Source organism: Oncorhynchus mykiss, chromosome 13, assembly GCF_013265735.2.
Source record: "Oncorhynchus mykiss isolate Arlee chromosome 13, USDA_OmykA_1.1, whole genome shotgun sequence".
NCBI classification, from domain to species: domain Eukaryota; kingdom Metazoa; phylum Chordata; class Actinopteri; order Salmoniformes; family Salmonidae; genus Oncorhynchus; species Oncorhynchus mykiss.
In genome coordinates this window covers 19,052,132-19,074,187 of record NC_048577.1, presented here as the reverse complement: position 1 = coordinate 19,074,187, position 22,056 = coordinate 19,052,132, and the positions used below count along the sequence as shown (strand labels likewise).

Below are 22,056 nucleotides of genomic sequence, written 5' to 3'. Positions count from 1 at the left end.
GTGTACACACGTGACTCGGTGTGTGGCACTAGGAGGTGGAGCAAGGTCCCCTGCTGCAGTGGTTCTCAAAACCTCTCCTCTGGAACCGCCAGACGTTTCACCATTTTGATGTAGCCCTGAACTAACTCATCGGATTCACCTACAAGTCAAGGGGCTTGATGAGTAGTCAACAAGTTGAATCAGGTGTTAAAGCTCTGGAATAGTTCAGATACATGGAACGGCTGGGGGTCCCCGGGGAGAGGTTTGAGGACAGGATACAAATAGGCACTAATGATGATATTAAAGTTCAATCTATAGCCCTGGATACCACGACGGTGCCAGTCAGCTCCCCCTGTGCCATCTGCTGGGTTATGTGACATCTGTGTTCTCCAAGAACAAACTTCACACATAACGCACAATACTGTATTCCCAGCCCTGAACATTCAACTGTCTATGGCAACATTTCCCAAACTCGGTCCTGGTCGACTCCAAGGGGTACACGCTTATGCCCCGGCACAACATAGCGGATTAAAATAATCTAAGTTTGATGACGAGTTCATTATTTGAATCAGCGGTGTCATGCTAGGGCAAAACAACAAAAAGTTCATCCCTCTGGGGTCCCAAGGACCAAGTTTTGGAAACGCTGGTCTATGGGCTTGTAAACATGAAAAACATTGGCATTTAAAGATCCAATCACCTGATTTAAAACAGACCAGTGAAAATATGACTACTACTCATTCTAAACTAAGCTCATGCTAATGACCCTAATTTGATGTAAAAAAAACAAACAAACTCCAATACACATTGTATTTACATCAATTCACCCACAGATTGTTTAAAATAACTTGCAGCTTGGTCTTCCCCATTATGACTTTGCAAAGACACTTTGACACTAAAACCTAAACTTTGATGGCAAACTAAATAAAGGGGTACCCTTCTTTTTCGCACGGTTTCAGACATGCCAAATTGCACTTGCGCAAAGGGGCTTTTGTGATTGGTTAAGAGAGGAGTCACCTGCACAGGTGAAATGAATTGGCAATCAAGACAATTGTAAACAATAAAAATATCAATCTTTATTTCTTTGACATAGCATATCAAAGATAAACCATACTCTCATCATACAAGTTACACAATAACTATACAACAATAAACATTGCATTAACTTTTGTCATTTATGTTATCGAGCTACATGGCTGAATGAATAGTACTCTCGGTTTTGACCTCTGTCCATTAGTTTTTAGCTGAGTGATGAATAGTAGGGAAGATAAGGGTAAGTTATAAGTTATAGGTCGACTACACCCAGAATGCAAAACTGTCAGGGGAACTAAATATGATTTCAAACTGTGTATACAGGCAACATATTCAACCTACCTGTAGTCCTACTCTGCATCATGTCCAAAAAGACAGAATATAAATCTAGATTCATACAATTCCCTATAAATAAAGGGGAGACAATGCATGGTGGCAAGCAAATACAACCAAAGAGGATCTCTGTAGATTTCCCATTCTCTCTGACACAACTACTCTCTGAGAACAATGTGAGTGTGTAGGCTATATGAATATCAAACTCAATTAAAAAGTGAATACATAACAAGCATAAATACCTATTTATAAATCAATTCTATATATTTGCTTCTCTTTAAAACAGAAAGGACATTTTATTTGGTTTAGAGAAAGGTCTGTTCCCTGCGTCCCCACCATCCAGACAATAAACAATACAATAATATAACACAACAGTAAATGTCAAATGCACTTTATGCGTTAACATGATACGTTTAACAACATGTGACATTGGCATATTGGTATAGACAGGATGGTTTGGCAAGAGGTCTTAAACATATGAAAACACAATGGAAAAAGACAAAAGGGATTTCAAAGCTGCTCCACACTGCATTGCTGCTTTTCAGGGCAGTGCAGATGTGTCCAAAAATATACAAAGAACCTAAACCCTACCTCCTAATATCTCCAGTATCTAGACAACACTATACAGCACAACCCAAAACGTAAACCAGGTCATTTCGGGCCAGTTATTTCTAGTTAAGCTAATTGATCCGCTATACTTAGATAGCTGGTCTATACACTTCTTCTGTGTGTTAGAATACAGTGGCATCCCATCTCCCTAGGGGACATCTTGTACTGTTTACCCAACAGCTCTGACCTACAACGAGCTACACTAGACCTTCCAGGTAACAGAAACTCTTTTGGCAGTTGATCATGTAAAAAATGGTTATACACTTGATATTGGAATCCTCTTTGGAGTGTGTACAGTCCATATCGGCCAGTTAGGATGGGTGGGTGTGTGTGAGTCATGTGTGTGTCACTTGGTGTGTTTGCATGTGGTGTGTCACAGTTGCCAGCCATTAAAGGTGTGTGTGTGTGTGTGTGTGTGTGTGTGCGCAGATGGTCAGACGTCTACATCTCATGGGTCAGGACTTGGTGCTGCGCTGCCACCCCGTTGGCCTGCTGTGGCTGTGGGTTGACCAGTGTGTTGGGTGGCTGGGCGTTGGGCTGGGCGCCGGTCTCGTTTAGCCTGCGGACACGGTACACCTCGTAGTGGATGCTACTGGTGATGTCCTTGATGTTCTGCATGTGGGTCCTGACAGAGAGGAAACACAGATTAAGATTTAGTGAGCAATGTAACCCAGAGAAACGTCAAGCGTCATCCAAACACTGCTCAAACACAGTATCGACATCACTTCAAACCCAGTTAATATTCACCTGATGAGAAGGTCTCGCAGGTGGGCAAACTCACAGTGCGCAATGTTCTCAACTGCAAAAACAGAGTAAAGCAAATGAAATTGCACTCTATGGGATAAACAGCAAGTGTTTTCTGTTTACAGTTACTCAAATCATATTCAATACAATAGCCACGTAAGCATAATATGTTGTGTATCAGGGTGTGCGTAACAAGTTAAATGCCATGTGCTATTCTACACTCTGCCACAAGATGGGAGTGTTGCGCCAAAGACAGGTCAAAGAAGCCCATTTAACTTGACAAACTCTTCCATGTTTGAACGATCGATTATGTCAAGTCCACAAAATGAAAAAGGAGCGTTATTTATGTGAAATTGCAGCACAGGAAATTCCATTCCATTTCATCCCTCTTAGGGAGGGGCGGGGGAGAGGAGGGGGGGGGGAGAAGAGGGTGCTGCTGTGTGACCACCACAGTCTGTGGGTGGGTGTACTGATTCACGTGGTGGTGGGTCTCCCTCAACCAGGCTGGTTTTTAAATGTTTCTCAGGCTAACACTTTCCTCCACCCATTGCAAACAGGGGACTAACACGTCAAACCACACACAGAGACCGACACGTTGTATATGTTGCCGTACTGGGCACCAGCCCTCTCTGAGAGAAGGAGGGGGAGGAAGAACGGTCGATAGTGAGAAAGAGAGAATGACATTGGGGCAGTGGTAGAGGAAAAAGAGAACGTAAGAGACGACAGAAAGAAAGAGGAGAGAGGGAGGAAAAGTGAGAGCGAGTAAGAGAATCAGCGAGAGAGAGAAAGAAAGAAAGAAAGAAAGAAAGGAGGAGAACGAGGAGAACCAGGTCCTGGCTATGAGAATCCTGGGCCCACAGGCCTCCCTCCTCTTGTGGCCTAATTTATGATATCGGTGCAGACGTGCCCAGCAGCTTCCTCTCCGATTGCTCCCTCCCTCTTCATCCTTTCCTCCCTTACGCCCTCCTTCCCTCCGCCTGAGCACACTGACTGCCTGGCTGGGTTAGAGTCATTGTTCCCTCAGCCAGGGGACAACCACATTACTCACTCATATCACACCCGTGCTCGCAAACACACCTTTGTCTTAGAGTTCAATTACAGTCCATGGGTGTTTAAAGAACACCTTGACAGTTCCAGAACAGGAACTAAGTACCAGAACACTAGAAAGCTAAGCTCTGGTTGGTTGGTTCTTTGAACAGACCTAACAGGAATAGAGGTCCAGAATAATATAATTGTTCTATACAAGTGTGGAGTGATGAAAGGAGCATTCACCAAGGGCCAAGAGGGGCCCTGAAGGGGCCAGGTGCATTCTGGGAAGGAAACAATCAGCCCTCTTTCCTTTCCCCCCCACTGTGTTTTTGATAAAGATGGCTCAGTAAATCCTCCTTGGGTCTGTGATTCAGAAATGTCTTTAGTCACAGACCAGAGAAACGTGGATATGAGAAACGCGCGCTCATAGTAACAAAATACTAATTTGGCCGGGATTTAAACATGTACTGGCAGCAGTAACATACGTATGCATGGTCTGCTTCAACCCATTTGACATGATTAGTTTGACAGGGATAGTAAGGGTTGTGTGTGTGTGTGTGTGTTGAATTACCTTCTATGGTTCCCCACTTAGTTTTTCTGCCCAGAAGCCTCTTTCCATTGACCTGGTACTCCTGGTTGCTCCCCACCACAGCAAATGGGATCATCTCCTGAACCCACACACACAGTTTAAGACAAACAATTGCTTTGTAATGAATCCATGCGTCAGTGTGTGTGTGTGCATGTGTGTGTGTGTGTGTGTATGTGTGTGTGTGTGTGTGTGTGGGAGGGAGGGGGGGGGGGGGGGGGGTTCTGCATGCCTATACACACACTGTAAACCCACCCTGATCTTATCATTGATCATCCTGTCATCAGAATCCTCGTCAAACTCTTCCTGAGGGTAGACGTCGATCCCGTTGGCTCGCAGTCCTTCCCTGATCTGCACAAACATAAAACAGAAACACGTCACAATCTGACACCATGTTGCAGTGTCACATCAAATGTACTGTAGAAGCCCGGGGGAAAGGAAGCTGAGACTTGTATCACGTCAGAATCCATCGACAGTAAATAAGCCTACCGGTACTCATTCTTCCAACTCAACTTTCACTGGCTAACTGACAACAATAAAAAGATAAATGACTCATGCAGATAGCCAGATTGTTAGACCAGTATGAGGTCAACGTGACTGAAAATATAACAGAACAGGAAATGACTGACCTCAATTCTAGAGTAGCTCACTCCGAGTCCACCGTAAACACTGCTAAGGCTGGTGTTGACGTTAAATAATCTTTAATGATCCTTAACATGGAGAGTTGATGTGGAGGTTAACCACTATTACACAAATATACAGCCAGACACTCAGGTTTACAAAATGGCCGCCTTCTTCTATGTCTTTATAATGGCTGGAAGACAGACGAGAGAGTGAGAATGACAGACTTCTCCTGCCAGCGGTGATGGCCTTTAAATGAATGACCGTTCCGCTCACAATTACTACTTTGACAGTTTCCACTTGGTCGATGACGAACAGGTTTTCTAAATTTCTCTGTTTATACTTCTTGGAAAGTTTAAACTTGTAACTTTCTTAGTCTTAGGCCTATATTATAAGCCTACAAAATTCGGGGGAATGTGACCAGAGCACACATGCACGCACACCCCCAACGAACTGTGGACACAGAGGGTAAAACAATAAAAAGCTCTCTGGTTCCCTTTGCGTGCATGTCAACTGCTGCAGAGAACAGAGAACAAGGAAGAAACGTCAAAAAATAAAAAATTAAGATCACAATCCCAGGGTCGTATATGGCCCAGTCCATGCAGCCAACCAAAACAAGCTGGTTACAAGCCCCAGAGCTTCCATCTCGCCTGCCCTTGTTCTCATTGGCCGTTGTCGAGGAAAATGGTAGCCAAGTTGCCCAGCGTGTTTCCTCCTCCAGAATTAATAAAGTTCTGTATCTGGATGCCAGAGAGGGGGAGACTAGCGTCCCTCGAGTGTGTGTGTGTGTGTGTGTGTGTGTGTGTGTGTGTGTGTGTTCTTTTCTTCTGCCAGGCTGACCACCAAACACACACTGGAACAGAGGGGGGAGGGGGGGTTAAAACTAAGCCAAGCAGGTCATTGAGGCCTGTGTATCCTGGTATGGTGCAACTTTCAAGAGAAAGCAGGAAGAGAAAGCAGCAACGGTGAATTCCATCGAATTCTAAATCAGCAGAGATGGCCTCTGTACCATAGACATGAGTCATCAACAGAAAGGGCTGCGCTTTTTTTCACGGAGGAGTAGCTACTGACAGACCTCCACCAGACAGCCTCTACCGTGCAGCTACCAGACAGCCTCTACCGTGCAGCTACCAGACAGCCTCTACCGTGCAGCTACCAGACAGCCTCTACCGAGCAGCTACCAGACAGCCTCTACCGAGCAGCTACCAGACAGCCTCTACCGAGCAGCTACCAGACAGCCTCTACCGAGCAGCTACCAGACAGCCTCTACCGAGCAGCTACCAGACAGCCTCTACCGAGCAGCTACCAGACAGTCTCTACCAAGTGCTGCATAAAACTTACTCTAAACTCTGGAGGGGAACTCCTCATCTGAGGTCCTGTGTGGTTTCTCCATCTCCTGTACCCAGTAGCTTATTGCTAATAAGAGTCTAGCCTGCTACAGTAAACTGGCATCTGTGCAGACGTCAGCTGCCTCGGAGGTTTACAGAAAGCTGCAATAATGTAAATAAATCACTTCTTAAAATGCTCCTTTCTGGCTAAAAACATCCGTTAAGTTTTATAGGGTTTCATACCACTACTCCTCAGACTGGGCAGAGTACAGTAGTTTATCCAGATGGCTTCTGTTTGTAATGCCTGGCATCGCTTCATACCGGCCTGTGTGTGATCTTACCCTCTCGTTACCCTGTGTGTGTGTGTGTGTGTGTGTGTGTGTGTGTGTGATCTTACCCTCTCGTTACCCTGTTTCTACCTTGCTGTAAAGGCCTAACGTCAGCCCAGGTCAGGTTGTTGTAGTGCAAAAGGGACTAGTTTAAAAGCAAATCTACAGATCAACATCATAGGCTTTTTGTGTACACACACATGGATGTATACACATCACACACACACGCGTGCACACAACTTACCGTCTGTTTGAAGAAGTCCCTCTCCTCCAGGGTGAGTGTGTCTGCCTTGGCGATGACAGGGACTATGTTGACCACTTTACTCAGACGACTCATAAACTCCACATCCAGGGGCCTCAGACTGGAGAGAGACAACATGGGGACGGAGAGAGGGGAGGGAGGGAGAGAAGGAGAGAGACAACATGGAGAGAGAGAGAGAGGGAGGGAGCAGTAAAATAACAATGGTGAGGCTATATACAAGGGGTACCGGTACAAAGTTAATGTGCGGGAGCACCGGTTAGTCGAGGTAATATGTACATGTAGGTAGAGTTAAAGTGACCATGCATTGATAATAAACAGAGAGTAGCAGCAGTGTAAAAGAGGGGTCTGGGTAGCCCTTTGATTAGCTGTTCAGGAGTCTTATGGCTTGTGGGTAGAAGCTGTTAAGATGCGTTTTGGACTTGCACTCCGGTACCTCTTGCCAGAGAGAACAGTCTATGACTAGGGTTGCTGGCGTCTTTGACCATTTTTAGGGCCTTCCTCTGACACCGCCTGGTATAGAGGTCCTGGATGGCGGGAAGCTTGTCCCCACGCACTACCCTTAGTAGGTGCCTTGCGTTCCGAGGCCGAGCGGTTGCCATACCAGGCAGTGATGCAACCAGTCAGGATGCTCTCGATGGTGCAGCTGTTGAACCTTTTGAGAATCTGAGGACACATGACAAATCTTTTCAGTCTTCTGAGGGGGAATAGGCTTTGTCGTGCCCTCTTCACAACTGTCTTGGTGTGTTTGGACCATGATAGTTTGTTGGCGATGTGGACACCAAGGAACTTGACGTTCTCAACCTGCTCCACTGCAGCCCCGTCGATGAGAATGGGGGCGTGCTCAGTCCTCCTTTTCCTGTAGTCCACAATCATCTCCTTTGTCTTGATCAAGTTGAGGGAGAGGTTGTTGTTCTGGCACCACACGGCCAGGTCTCTGACCTCCTCCCTATAGGCTGTCTCATCGTTGTCGGTGATCAGGCCTACCACTGTTGTGTCATCTGCAAACTTGATGATGGTGTTGAAGTCGTGCCTGGCCATGCAGTCATGAGTGAACAGGGAGTACAGGAGGGGACCCAGCATGCACCCATGAGGGGCACATGTGTTGAGGATCAGCATGGCAGATTACCTACCCTTACCACCTGGGGGCAACCTGCCAGGAAGTCCAGGATCCAGTTGCAGATGGAGGTGTTCAGTCCCAGGGTCCTTAGCTTAGTGATGAGCTTTGAGGGCGCAATGCCACTGAACACTGAGCTGTAGTCTCACATAGGTGTTCCTTTTGTCCAGGTGAGAAAGGGCATTGTGGAGTGCAATAGAGATTGCACCATCTGTGGATCTGTTGAGGCGGATATGTGAATTGAAGTGGGGTCTAGGGTTTCTTGGATAATGGTATTGATGTGAGCCATGACCAGCCTTTCACAGGACTTCATGGCTACAGACGTGAGTGCTACGGGTCCGTAGTCATTTAGGCAGGTTACCTTAGAGTTGGGCACAGGGACTATGGTGGTCTGCTTGAAACATGTTGGTATTACAGACTCAGTCAGGGACAGGTTGAAAATGTCAGTAAAGACACTTGCCAGTTGGACAGCGCATGCTCGGAGTACACGTCCTGGTAATCCATCTGGCCCTGCGGCCTTGTTAATGGTGACCTGTTTACAGGTCTTACTCACGTCGGCGGCGGAGAGTGTGATCACACAGTCGTCCAGAACACTGATGCTCTCATGTTACTTGCCTCGAAGCGAGCATAGAAGTAATTTAGCTTGTCTGGTAGGCTTGTGTCACTGGGCAGCTTGTGGCTGTGCTTCCCTTTGTAGTCTGTAATAGTTTGCAAGCCCTGCCACATCCGACGAGCGTCGGAGCCAGTGTTGTACGATTCAACCTTTGTCCTGTATTGATGCTTTGCCTGTTTGATGGTTCCTTGGAGGGCATAGCAAGATCTCTTATAAGCTTCCGGGTTAGAGTCCCACTCCTTGAAAGCGGCAGCTCTACCCTTTAGCGCAGTGCAGATGTTGCCTGTAATCCATGGCTCCTGGTTGGGGTATGTACGTACAGTCACTGTGGGAACAACGTCATCAATGCACTTATTGATGAATCCAGTGACTGATGTGGTGTACTCCTCAATGACATCATTAGGATCCCGGAACATATTCCAGTCTGTGCTAGCAAAACGTCCTGTAGCTTAGCTTGGTAGGTTATATTGTAATGCAGCACTGTGGTATAATTGAAAACATGTCCAAAACGTGTATTCAATCACAAAGGACATTTCTTTTGAGTATGATAGAGCAGTTGTGGGGCAATGAATGTCACATCCACTGATGACTTTCAGTCATGGGTGTTATGAGACAGATATACCACTAGGGGGCAATGATGGTCCATTGTCTATTAATTTCTGATCGATGACAATGTGATTGTGCAGCAGTGTGCCAGTATAATCCTAATTCTCAAATTTAAAAGACTAATCTTTCCAAGGTTAAACACAAAATGGTTAAGAACTGAAACTGATATAAGCCTGGAAACGTATAAAGGTCGTCTCAAGATTTGTCATGGACGGCAGCTTTAGGAGGTGAAACGTGTTGGATAACGCAATTGAATACATATCTATATTGAGCATCATGTGATGAGAGATATTGTCCTCAACTAACCACTCACACAAAGCTTGTGCATCCTACTCCCAAAATGGTCAAGACTTCAGAGCTTCTCTACTCTTCTGTCCTCCTATAAACCTTATCTCTTCCCCCATCTCATCTCTTTCTATCCTGTACACACTCTCCTCTCTGTTCTCTATCAGAGGAGAATGCATGGGAATGTTCAGGCAATAGCTAGCCTGGCAGGGCCTCTGGTTGTTCCGTATGTCTAGATTCTGAAATACACATTTTCACATTCATTCATTCAACATTGAAAATATGAATATCTAAACACTACCCTTTTTTGATGCTGTTCATTTTAAGACACACCGTTTGGAACAATACTCTATACAAGTACATCACATTTACAGAGTGGGCTCTCTGCTAATTCTGAATTTCTGATAATTGTATGAGCAGCACCATAGCTCCCTCTATTTTCCCCCAAATCTCTTTTCAGTCTCTCTTTCCTATGGCATCACCACTCCAGCTCCTCTCCTTCTGCTCTCCTCTCCCCTCCAATTATCCCAGCCATGCTGGGTCACCCTGGTTCAAAGACCTGGAGCAGCTGGACTATAGAGGGGCCCCCTCAGGAGAGAGGAGAGACAGGCACACTGAACGGGGCGGGAACAGAACAGAACACGTGTCAACACACGTCATACTAGGGTGTCCTGAGAGAGACCCACGTGACACGGTAAGAGAGAGAGAGAGAGAGGACCGACAGAGACGGACAGTCAACACACGTCATACTAGGGTGTCCTGAGAGAGACCCACGTGACACGGTGAGTGAGAGAGAGAGAGAGGACCGACAGAGACGGACAGTCAACACACGTCATACTAGGGTGTCCTGAGAGAGACCCACGTGACACGGTGAGAGAGAGAGAGAGCGAGGAGCGACAGAGACGGACAGTCAACACACGTCATACTAGGGTGTCCTGAGAGAGACCCACGTGACACGGTGAGAGAGAGAGAGAGAGAGAGGACCGACAGAGACGGACAGTCAACACACGTCATACTAGGGTGTCCTGAGAGAGACCCACGTGACACGGTAAGAGAGAGAGAGAGAGAGGACCGACAGAGACGGACAGTCAACACACGTCATACTAGGGTGTCCTGAGAGAGACCCACGTGACACGGTGAGAGAGAGAGAGAGAGAGGACCGACAGAGACGGACAGTCAACACACGTCATACTAGGGTGTCCTGAGAGAGACCCACGTGACACGGTGAGAGAGAGAGAGAGCGAGGAGCGACAGAGACGGACAGTCAACACACGTCATACTAGGGTGTCCTGAGAGAGACCCACGTGACACGGTGAGAGAGAGAGAGAGAGAGGACCGACAGAGACGGACAGTCAACACACGTCATACTAGGGTGTCCTGAGAGAGACCCACGTGACACGGTGAGAGAGAGAGAGAGAGAGAGAGAGGACCGACAGAGACGGACAGTCAACACACGTCATACTAGGGTGTCCTGAGAGAGACCCACGTGACACGGTGAGAGAGAGAGAGAGAGAGGACCGACAGAGACAGACAGTCAACACACGTCATACTAGGGTGTCCTGAGAGAGACCCACGTGACACGGTGAGAGAGAGAGAGAGAGAGGACCGACAGAGACAGACAGTCAACACACGTCATACTAGGGTGTCCTGAGAGAGACCCACGTGACACGGTGAGAGAGAGAGAGCGAGGAGCGACAGAGACAGACAGTCAATACACGTCATACTAGGGTGTCCTGAGAGAGACCCACGTGACACGGTGAGAGAGAGAGAGAGAGAGGACCGACAGAGACAGACAGTCAACACACGTCATACTAGGGTGTCCTGAGAGAGACCCACGTGACACGGTGAGAGAGAGAGAGAGAGAGAGAGGACCGACAGAGACAGACAGTCAACACACGTCATACTAGGGTGTCCTGAGAGAGACCCACGTGACACGGTGAGAGAGAGAGAGAGGACCGACAGAGACAGACAGTCAACACACGTCATACTAGGGTGTCCTGAGAGAGACCCACGTGACACGGTGAGAGAGAGAGAGCGAGGAGCGACAGAGACAGACAGTCAATACACGTCATACTAGGGTGTCCTGAGAGAGACCCACGTGACACGGTGAGAGAGAGAGAGAGAGAGGACCGACAGAGACAGACAGTCAACACACGTCATACTAGGGTGTCCTGAGAGAGACCCACGTGACACGGTGAGAGAGAGAGAGAGAGAGGACCGACAGAGACAGACAGTCAACACACGTCATACTAGGGTGTCCTGAGAGAGACCCACGTGACACGGTGAGAGAGAGAGAGAGAGAGGACCGACAGAGACGGACAGTCAACACACGTCATACTAGGGTGTCCTGAGAGAGACCCACGTGACACGGTGAGAGAGAGAGAGAGAGAGAGGACCGACAGAGACGGACAGTCAACACACGTCATACTAGGGTGTCCTGAGAGAGACCCACGTGACACGGTGAGAGAGAGAGAGAGCGAGGAGCGACAGAGACAGACAGTCAATACACGTCATACTAGGGTGTCCTGAGAGAGACCCACGTGACACGGTAAGAGAGAGAGAGCGAGGAGCGACAGAGACAGACAGTCAACACACGTCATACTAGGGTGTCCTGAGAGAGACCCACGTGACACGGTAAGAGAGAGAGAGCGAGGAGCGACAGAGACAGACAGTCAACACACGTCATACTAGGGTGTCCTGAGAGAGACCCACGTGACACGGTGAGAGAGAGAGCGAGGACCGACAGAGACAGACAGTCAACACACGTCATACTAGGGTGTCCTGAGAGAGACCCACGTGACACGGTGAGAGAGAGCGAGAGCGAGGAGTGACAGAGACAGACAGTCAACACACGTCATACTAGGGTGTCCTGAGAGAGACCCACGTGACACGGTGAGAGAGAGAGAGAGAGGACCGACAGAGACAGACAGTCAATACACGTCATACTAGGGTGTCCTGAGAGAGACCCACGTGACACGGTGGGAGAGAGAGTACCGACAGAGACAGACAGTCAACACACGTCATACTAGGGTGTCCTGAGAGAGACCCACGTGACACGGTAAGAGAGAGAGAGCGAGGAGCGACAGAGACAGACAGTCAATACACGTCATACTAGGGTGTCCTGAGAGAGACCCACGTGACACGGTGAGAGAGAGAGAGAGAGAGGACCGACAGAGACAGACAGTCAATACACGTCATACTAGGGTGTCCTGAGAGAGACCCACGTGACACGGTGAGAGAGAGAGAGAGAGAGAGAGGACCGACAGAGACAGACAGTCAATACACGTCATATTAGGGTGTCCTGAGAGAGACCCACGTGACACGGTGGGAGAGAGAGTACCGACAGAGACAGACAGTCAACACACGTCATACTAGGGTGTCCTGAGAGAGACCCACGTGACACGGTAAGAGAGAGAGAGAGCGAGGACCAACAGAGACAGACAGTCAACACACGTCATACTAGGGTGTCCTGAGAGAGACCCACGTGACACGGTGAGAGAGAGAGAGAGAGAGAGAGAGGACCGACAGAGACACACAGTCAATACACGTCATACTAGGGTGTCCCGAGAGAGACCCACGTGACACGGTGAGAGAGAGAGAGCGAGGAGCGACAGAGACAGACAGTCAATACACGTCATACTAGGGTGTCCTGAGAGAGACCCATGTGACACGGTGAGAGAGAGAGTACCGACAGAGACAGACAGTCAACACACGTCATACTAGGGTGTCCTGAGAGAGACCCACGTGACACGGTAAGAGAGAGAGAGCGAGGAGCGACAGAGACAGACAGTCAATACACGTCATAGTAGGGTGTCCTGAGAGAGACCCACGTGACACGGTGAGAGAGAGAGAGAGGACCGGCAGAGACAGACAGTCAATACACGTCATACTAGGGTGTCCTGAGAGAGACCCACGTGACACGGTGAGAGAGAGAGAGAGAGAGAGAGGACCGACAGAGACAGACAGTCAACACACGTCATACTAGGGTGTCCTGAGAGAGACCCACGTGACACGGTAAGAGAGAGAGAGAGCGAGGACCGACAGAGACAGACAGTCAACACACGTCATACTAGGGTGTCCTGAGAGAGACCCACGTGACACGGTGAGAGAGAGAAAGAGAGAGAGGACCGACAGAGACAGACAGTCAATACACGTCATACTAGGGTGTCCTGAGAGAGACCCACGTGACACGGTGAGAGAGAGAGAGCGAGGAGCGACAGAGACAGACAGTCAATACACGTCATACTAGGGTGTCCTGAGAGAGACCCACGTGACACGGTAAGAGAGAGAGAGCGAGAAGCGACAGAGACAGACAGTCAATACACGTCATACTAGGGTGTCCTGAGAGAGACCCACGTGACACGGTGAGAGAGAGAGAGAGGACCGACAGAGACAGACAGTCAACACACGTCATACTAGGGTGTCCTGAGAGAGACCCACGTGACACGGTGAGAGAGAGAGAGCGAGGAGCGACAGAGACAGACAGTCAATACACGTCATACTAGGGTGTCCTGAGAGAGACCCACGTGACACGGTGAGAGAGAGGACCGACAGAGACAGACAGTCAACACCACTTCATGGTATAGGGAAATAAAAAGAAAGGAGAGTGTGAGAGAGATCCCCCCCCCCCCCCCCATAGGTCAACGATCCCCTGCTGCAGCTCTCCTTGGCTCCGCCTATAATTTGATCTCCTGTCCCCTCAGGATCCGTGACCTCAGCTTTGTGGACTGTAAGTCACACACACACAGGGTTTCATGTGCATCAGTGGTATGTAGGCCTACTGTACACAGGTACAGTGTAGATGTTCGACTGAGAAAATGTTCACGCGCTCCGGAACAAAAAAGACGAGACCGAGGTTCAAATTGACGCACAGCACGTGTGAATCACATATCGGTCAACACACACACATACCACAGATAGACACGCACATGTCAACACACACACACACATAGACATGCACAATGTGCACACACAATATGGCTAGACTCCAAGTTCTTCACTTAAAACAGGAAATGATCAACAAAAAGGTCAACACACAAAATGCACTCCTACGCACTAAACATATGTACCGTACATATTTATGCACACAGAGAGACGCCATATGCTCAAATTCTCCACTTCAAAAAGGGAAATAGTTAACTTGGTAGCTGTGTCTGCAGAGGGAGGGCTGAGCTGTCAGTGCTAACTCTGTTCTGTGGTCAAAATGGAAGCAACCATGTAGAGGAAGGGGGGGGGGGGGGGGGTGACCGCACCGTAGACTGCTCTCATCCCTCCACTTTCTCCGATGCCTTTAATAAAAACCCCTCACGGGTCAAGAGAGTCCAAGTGCAACATTGCCTGGCGTAACCGCGGGTTACCCTGGTAGTTCTCAAGGAAGGCATCCTTCACGAGGTAACACGAGGACAGCCTAGAGGGGAGGAGTGCCGGTCAACCATTCAGTCAACGGCTGCTATGCACTTCCATTGACGACAGGTGCGGCCAAAATGGCATCTTATTCCCTATACAGAGCACTACTTTTGGCCATAGCCCACAGAGCATAGGGTGCCGTTTGGGACGCATCCCATGTCGATGGAAAACCGGTCGAGCTACTAAAAAAAGAGACCTTGAAGCAAATTGCTGACACTTAAAGTAAACTAACCCAAGGGGCAATACCTTCAAATTGAAGTTTGACAATAAAAAGAGCCACCACCATTGGGCTATAAAACTTGATGTCTCTGCTATTATTTGGTGATATGGGATGCCAGGATTACTGAATATTCAGCGTAGTGTCCATTACGGACGTAATGGCACCAAAGCACGGAGCTGTCCTAGACACATGGGTTCATTCCCAAATGGCATCCTAATCCCTGTGTAGTTTCCTACTTTTGACCAGAGACATAGGGGCCCTGGTCAATAGTAGTGGACTAAAATAGGTAACAGGGGGTCATTTGTTACGCAGCCATGGGGCACTGCGCAACAAATTTATGGGGCACTCGAGGTCAAGGGGGTTAGAGAGGGAGGGGACTGGCAGGAGAAGAGAGGCATTTTAGCTTTTGGGACGAGAGAGAACGAGGGAAAAAGCCTTGGCTCGTGCTTTGCGAAAGAGGGTCTGGACAATGCACTGACTGTAGAGCTGCCACACACACACACACACACACACACACTGCAGCTGTGGTGTCACAAGGAGGTGAGAGAGTGTGTCAAACAGTGGGATACACACACTCAATACACTCCTGAGAATAACTAATGGACAAACAGCCACCACCTGGGTGTTTAAAAACTATTCTATTAGTAATGCATACCCATCTAGAAGACTGCAGGACCTTGACAGAATCTTTACATGCTCTGAGACAGACTGAAGCCACTTAACGACTTCCCCGTCGATTAGAATAAAATGCTTTTAACTTTGCATGAATGTCGAGGATTTTGATGTTTATATTTCAGTTAGTTAATATGAAGTAATTCTCTAAAATTTCCCCACGGACGCGGTTCCTGGTCAAATACACAAATGTTTCCTAAACACTTTGTTGTACATACATGGTCTTAGTCTCCCTCATTGTTTTGCTTTCACAGTCTATACGATTGGGTACTATAGCATCTGAGTCTTTGTGAAAGCTGATTCCCAAAGCGATACCTCGGAGTCTCGGTCTACAAGCGGTCGAGAGAAAAGGGGGGCAGTCTAGAGGAAGTGGTGAAGTCCCAGACAAACAGAGTGTGTGTGTGTGAGTGAGTGAGTGAGTGAGTGAGTGAGTGAGTGTGTGTGTCCTTAACTCACCAGTGTCCAGTAGGTGGTATGAAGTACATACAGCAGTGAACCCGTGAGTCTGGGATCCTCTTCTTCCTGTTGATGTTGATCTCCTCCTGCAGGTACTGCTCATACTGGTCATTGATGAACTTCATGATTGGCTGCCAGCTGATGGGGGGGGGGCACATGGGAAATGGAGTTCACAGACAGGCGACGACCCAGTCATTCACTCTGTGGTAGGGATTAAAAAATAAAAACTACAACTCACCAGTTCTCGTTGTTGATGTGGTCCCCAAAGCCGGGAGTGTCGATTACCGTTAGTTTCATCCTCACGCCCTTCTCTTCGATGTCTAGACAGAGAGAGACACAGGAGAAATCCATGACATGTATTACATTGCTAAATGTATACTGATTACCACAGATCCATAAGTGTGTTTGTGTGTGTGTTACCGTGGCTGATGGACTTGATCTCGATGGTCTTGGGGATCCTCTCCTCGGGGGTGGACACCACAGACTTCCTGCTGACCTTAGACTTGAACAGAGTGTTCATCAGGGTCGACTTCCCCAGACCACTCTGACCTGTTAGAGACCAACACAGGGGGTGAACTATAGGTCTGGACACACAAACAGAGAGGGTCTTCTCCTCAACCATGAGGCTCTTCTCACCTGTCGTGAATGTGCAATAGCTTTCCTGACTCTGAACAGATTGCACACAAATTGTGAAAGACGAGAAACATTCTAGCCTGCTGTAGGGTCATTCCAGCCTGCTGTAGGGCCATTCCAGCCTGCTGTAGGGCCATTCCAGCCTGCTGTAGGGCCATTCCAGCCTGCTGTAGGGCCATTCCAGCCTGCTGTAGGGTCATTCCAGCCTGCTGTAGGGTCATTCCAGCCTGCTGTAGGGTCATTCCATCCTGCTGTAGGGCCATTCCATCCTGCTGTAGGGCCATTCCAGCCTGCTGTAGGGCCTTTCCAGCCTGCTGTAGGGTCATTCCAGCCTGCTGTAGGGTCATTCCAGCCTGCTGTAGGGCCACACACTCCTCACCAAGACCCAGAAGAGGACTGGCCACCCCTCAGAGCCTGGTTCTTCTCTAGGTTTCTTCCTAGGTTCCTGCCTTTCAAGGGAGTTTTTCCTAGCCACTGTGCTTCTACATCTGCATTGCTTGCTGTTTTAGGCTGGGTTTCTGTATAAGCACTTTGTAACAACTGCTGATGTAAAAAGAGCTTTATAAATACATTTGATTGATTCCGCCATCTCCCCATAGGCATCCATTAGCAGCAGGCATCGGCAGCCGTGCCAGCTTAATTAACCTTTAGGCATCGGGGACACTGCTGCGGTCTAAGGGGCTTTAGGGCTGGGATTAGGGTCATACATCTCACAGAGAGGCCTTACGAGTCTGAGTTACATCTCCACTGACCTTTCACACAATGCCTTTAGAGAGGGACAGGGAGTACTGCTGCTGTGTCAAACTCTGTCCTGCCCCCCCCCCCACCACCAATAGCCACTATAACATGTACAGTGGGGAGAACAAGTATTTGATACACTGCCGATTTTGCAGGTTTTCCTACTTACAAAGCATGTAGAGGTCTGTCATTTGTATCATAGGTACACTTCAACTGTGAGAGACGGAATCTAAAACAAAAATCCTGAAAATCACATTGTATGATTTTAAAGTAATTAATTAGCATTTTATTGCATGACATAAGTATTTGATACATCAGAAGAGCAGAACTTAATATTTGGTACAGAAACTTGTTTGCAATTACAGAGATCATACGTTTCCTGTAGTTCTTGACCAGGTTTGCACACACTGCAGCAGGGATTTTGGCCCACTCCTCCATACAGACCTTCTCCAGATCCTTCAGGTTTCGGGGCTGTCGCTGGGCAATACGGACTATCAGCTCCCTCCAAAGATTTTCTATTGGGTTCAGGTCTGGAGACTGGCTAGGCCACTCCAGGACCTTGAGATGCTTCTTACGGAGCCACTCCTTAGTTTCCCTGGCTGTGTGTTTCGGGTCGTTGTCATGCTGGAAGACCCAGCCACGACCCATCTCCAATGCTCTTACTGAGGGAAGGAGGTTGTTGGCCAAGATCTCGCGATACATGGCCCAATCCATCCTCCCCTCAATACGGTGCAGTCGTCCTGTCCCCTTTGCAGAAAAGCATCCCCAAAGAATGATGTTTCCACCTCCATGCTTCAAGGTTGGGATGGTGTTCTTGCGGTTGTACTCATCATTCTTCTTCCTCCAAACACGGCGAGTGGAGTTTAGACCAAAAAGCATAATTTTTGTCTCATCAGACCACATGACCTTCTCCCATTCCTCCTCTGGATCATCCAGATGGTCATTGGCAAAGTTCAGACGGGCCTGGACATGCGCTGGCTTGAGCAGTTGGACCTTGCGTGCGCTGCAGGATTTTAATCGATGACGGCGTAGTGTGTTACTAATGGTTTTCTTTGGGACTGTGGAATCAGCTCTCTTCAGGTCATTGACCAGGTCCCGTCCTTACACAGCTTTCTGGTTTTGGCCATTGTGGAGAGGTTGGAGTCTGTTTGATTGAGAGTGTGGACAGGTGTCTTTTATATAGGTAATGGGTTCAAACAGGGGCAGTTAATACAGGTAATGAGTGGAGAACAGGAGGGCTTCTTAAAGAAAAACTAATAGGTCTGTGAGAGCGGGAATTCTTACTGGTTGGTAGGTGATCAAATACTTATGTCATGCAATAAAATGCAAAGTAATTACTTTAAAATCATACAATGAGATTTTCTGGATATTTGTTTTAGATTCCATCTCTCACAGTTGAAGTGTACCTATGATAAAAACTACAGACCTCTACATGCTTTGTAAGTAGGAAAACCTGCAAAATCGGCAGTATATCAAATACTTGTTCTCCCCACTGTATGCACACTATTGCACAACATACCCTTTGCTCATAAACTATCCCATTCACTAGAGGTCTGCCTTTCTCCGACATTACCACTCCACTTCAAGTGGGCACACGTTTCTGATGTCTCTAATGTAGCGCTGACTGAATGCTGCAATTTGCCCGAAAACAACTATGAGGATTGTGATGCATATCAATGACGACGTGCCGACAAGAGAAAGATATAGCCTAGTCAGGGAACATGGAAGTCTGGCGTAAAATGTTTTATTGATTGAATTGATCTTCCTACATGATGGCCATGAGAGAAAGTAATACTTTTTGACCTTGCCCAGATGGGTCTTCGTTGACTTGGTACCTTGAGATGCCACCTTTATTTTAAACAAAAACATTCCAATGAACCACTATGACAGCTAGTATGTATACAAAACACACTCCCACAGGGCTCCTATACAACATACTGTGTGTGTGTGTGTGTGTGTGTGTCTCCGCGCTCTACTCTACCACCATCCCCTCCGACAGCCACGCAAACACAGAGACATCTAAGCTGGGAAGAGAGACTCGAGGTCCTTCAACATGCTCTTCGTAGCTTCAGTCACTTCTCACCGTGGTAAAGTACAGGTAACTGCCAAAATAAAGGAAACACCAACATAAAGTGTCTTAATAGGGCAGTGGGCCACCATGAGCCACATCAGCTTCAATGCACCTTGGCATAGATTCTACAAGTGTCTGGAAATCTGTTGGAGGGATGCGACACCATTCTTCCTCAAGAAATTCCATAATTTGGTGTTTTGTTGATGGTAAGCGCCACTGTTCAATTCGGTTGAGATCTGGTGACTGAGACACACGCGAGCTGTGGTGAGCTGAGGGCAGAGTGGTGTGTGCTAGAGCTCTTCACCATTAATGGGCATCATTACTCCACCATCTCTCTGCCTGACAGCTTTCTTTTATACTGAAGGATGCATGCCACAATGTGTAGTGTGTACCAATCTCAGGAACACTCGGGGTAAGGGTTCCCCAATGGGGTTCCACGCTAGTTAGTCCTGGAAGATCAAGCACTCACTCCAGGCTCATTTCCCAATGACAGTTTGACTTTGAAAACATTTAAATGCAGAGTTTAGAAAATAAAGTCTCTCTCTCTGGGGATGGGTGGATGTAACAGATGTGATGGTGAGGACGTGTGTGTATGTGTGTTCACGTGTGTTTAAAACCATTCACTCACATCCATGATCTCAAAAGGGTGTGTTACACATGTGTGTTTTGCTTGTGTGTGTTCACTGTTCAACACCACTCACCGACGATCATGATGTTGAGCTCAAAGCCCTGTTTCATGGCCTTCCTCCTCATCTGCTCCAGGATGGCATCGATGCCCACGTAGCTGAAGTCACCAGCGGCATGTGACGCTCCCTTGGCAGGGGGTTGCGGGGTGGACATGTTGCTGTGGCTCGGCTTGACCTCTGACCCTGATGATGAAAGAAAGAGAGAGAGAGAGAGAGAGAGAGAGAGAGAGAGAGAGAGAGAGAGAGAGAGAGAGAGAGAGAGAGAGAGAGAGAGAGAGAGAGAGAGAGAGAGAGAGAGAGAGAGAGAGAGAGAGAGAGAGAGGAGAGAGAGAGAGAGAGAGAGAGAGAGAGAGAGAGAGAGAGAGAGAGAGAGAGAGAGAGAGAGAGAGAGAGAGAGAGAGAGAGAGAGAGAGAGAGAGAGAGAGAGAGAGAGAGAGAGAGAGAGAGAGAGAGAGAGAGAGAGAGAGAGAGAGAGAGAGAGAGAGAGAGAGAGAGAGAGAGAGAGAGAGAGAGAGAGAGAGAGAGAGAGAGAGAGAGAGAGAGAGAGAGAGAGAGAGAGAGAGAGAGAGAGAGAGAGAGAGAGAGAGAGAGAGAGAGAGATATATCAGTGTTCAGCATGGAACATTTTATATAGGATCCATCTCACTCATCACTGTAGCTGCTGATCAATGAGTAGATTTCACGACAGTTCACTGAATTCCAGCTGGTTATATCAAACTGTACTGAACCCAAACTACACCGGACAAATGCAACTTATCAAACTGATTCTACACAACGGTAGTGGCATGTTTGGTGAATAACATGCTATGGGTATGACGGTTGACACCTCCACCTCACACAATAACTCAGACTCTTAACAAGAGTCCAACTGTAGCCACAGGAAAAGACACTCATACACCAACACTGCATACACCAACACTGCATACACCAACACTGCATACACCAACACTGCATACACCAACACTGCATGAAATGACTCAGAACCTCCCCCCCCCCCGCCGTCTCCGTCCACACCCAACCGTCAAACACGGATCCCTGAGGAATTAAACTGAGTGATATGTCCAACAACCTATAGACTATAGCCCAACAAATGACACATAGAACAGTGGACAAAAAAAACATCCGCTCCCCTACGTCACATACATCTGAAGACGTACATGCGTGTGTTGTGGTGAACAATGGCGGCAAGCTGCAGCTGTAAAGTGGATGTAGCACTCACAATGTTTTAAACTACAAATAAATTTAAAAAAATAAGTACACAGACTCATATTGAAGAATAGTAGCAGTTACCACTCACCTGAGTGAGTGACTGGGAGGCAGGTAGATGAAAAGTACAGTCTACAGTGAAGTAGACCTAAAATAGTCCAAAGTCGTTGAAGAGAAGGTATGACTGCCTATCGTAGCAAGGCTAACTGCCAAAGCAGTGTCTGGACGAGCCTACTGAACAGAAAACAAGCTACTTTCAACTGTTGCACGCACGCACGCACACACACACACACACGTTAGCCCCGGCGTGGTGGGAGGAGACAGTTGGGTGTTTTTCCCTTTTGACAGCGTGCTGTGGTATCATCTACTGCTCGAGGTTTACAGACACTCCAAAACCACAGACAGAGGCATAATCACAGCCAGCAAAATAGCTGTGAATGAATTCAAACATGCGATCAGAAGATCCACAGACAAACCTCAAGACAAAATGTCCATATCCTG

At 47.8% G+C, this 22,056-nt stretch overlaps 1 protein-coding gene across 8 annotated transcripts in view; it reads right to left on the bottom strand.

Annotated features, from left to right (window-relative positions):
• LOC110485820 (septin-9) overlaps positions 1–22,056 on the bottom strand; it is an 83,507-nt gene that overhangs the window by 5,036 nt on the left and 56,415 nt on the right. For 6 of the 8 annotated variants that reach the window (XM_021557003.2, XM_036940488.1, XM_021557004.2 and 3 more), the window contains 9 exons: positions 20,365–20,532; positions 16,642–16,770; positions 16,460–16,541; positions 16,222–16,359; positions 6,832–6,949; positions 4,565–4,660; positions 4,295–4,391; positions 2,698–2,749; positions 1,040–2,575 (listed from right to left, as the gene is read on the bottom strand). In XM_021557003.2, coding sequence (XP_021412678.2) covers positions 2,392–2,575; positions 2,698–2,749; positions 4,295–4,391; positions 4,565–4,660; positions 6,832–6,949; positions 16,222–16,359; positions 16,460–16,541; positions 16,642–16,770; positions 20,365–20,532 — 1,064 coding nt within the window. In that variant the 3' untranslated portion in view covers positions 1,040–2,391. Of the gene's footprint in view, positions 1–1,039; positions 2,576–2,697; positions 2,750–4,294; positions 4,392–4,564; positions 4,661–6,831; positions 6,950–16,221; positions 16,360–16,459; positions 16,542–16,641; positions 16,771–20,364; positions 20,533–21,646; positions 21,804–22,056 lie in introns of those variants that run through there. The other 2 variants (XM_021557006.2, XM_036940486.1) reach the window with 2 other exon arrangements.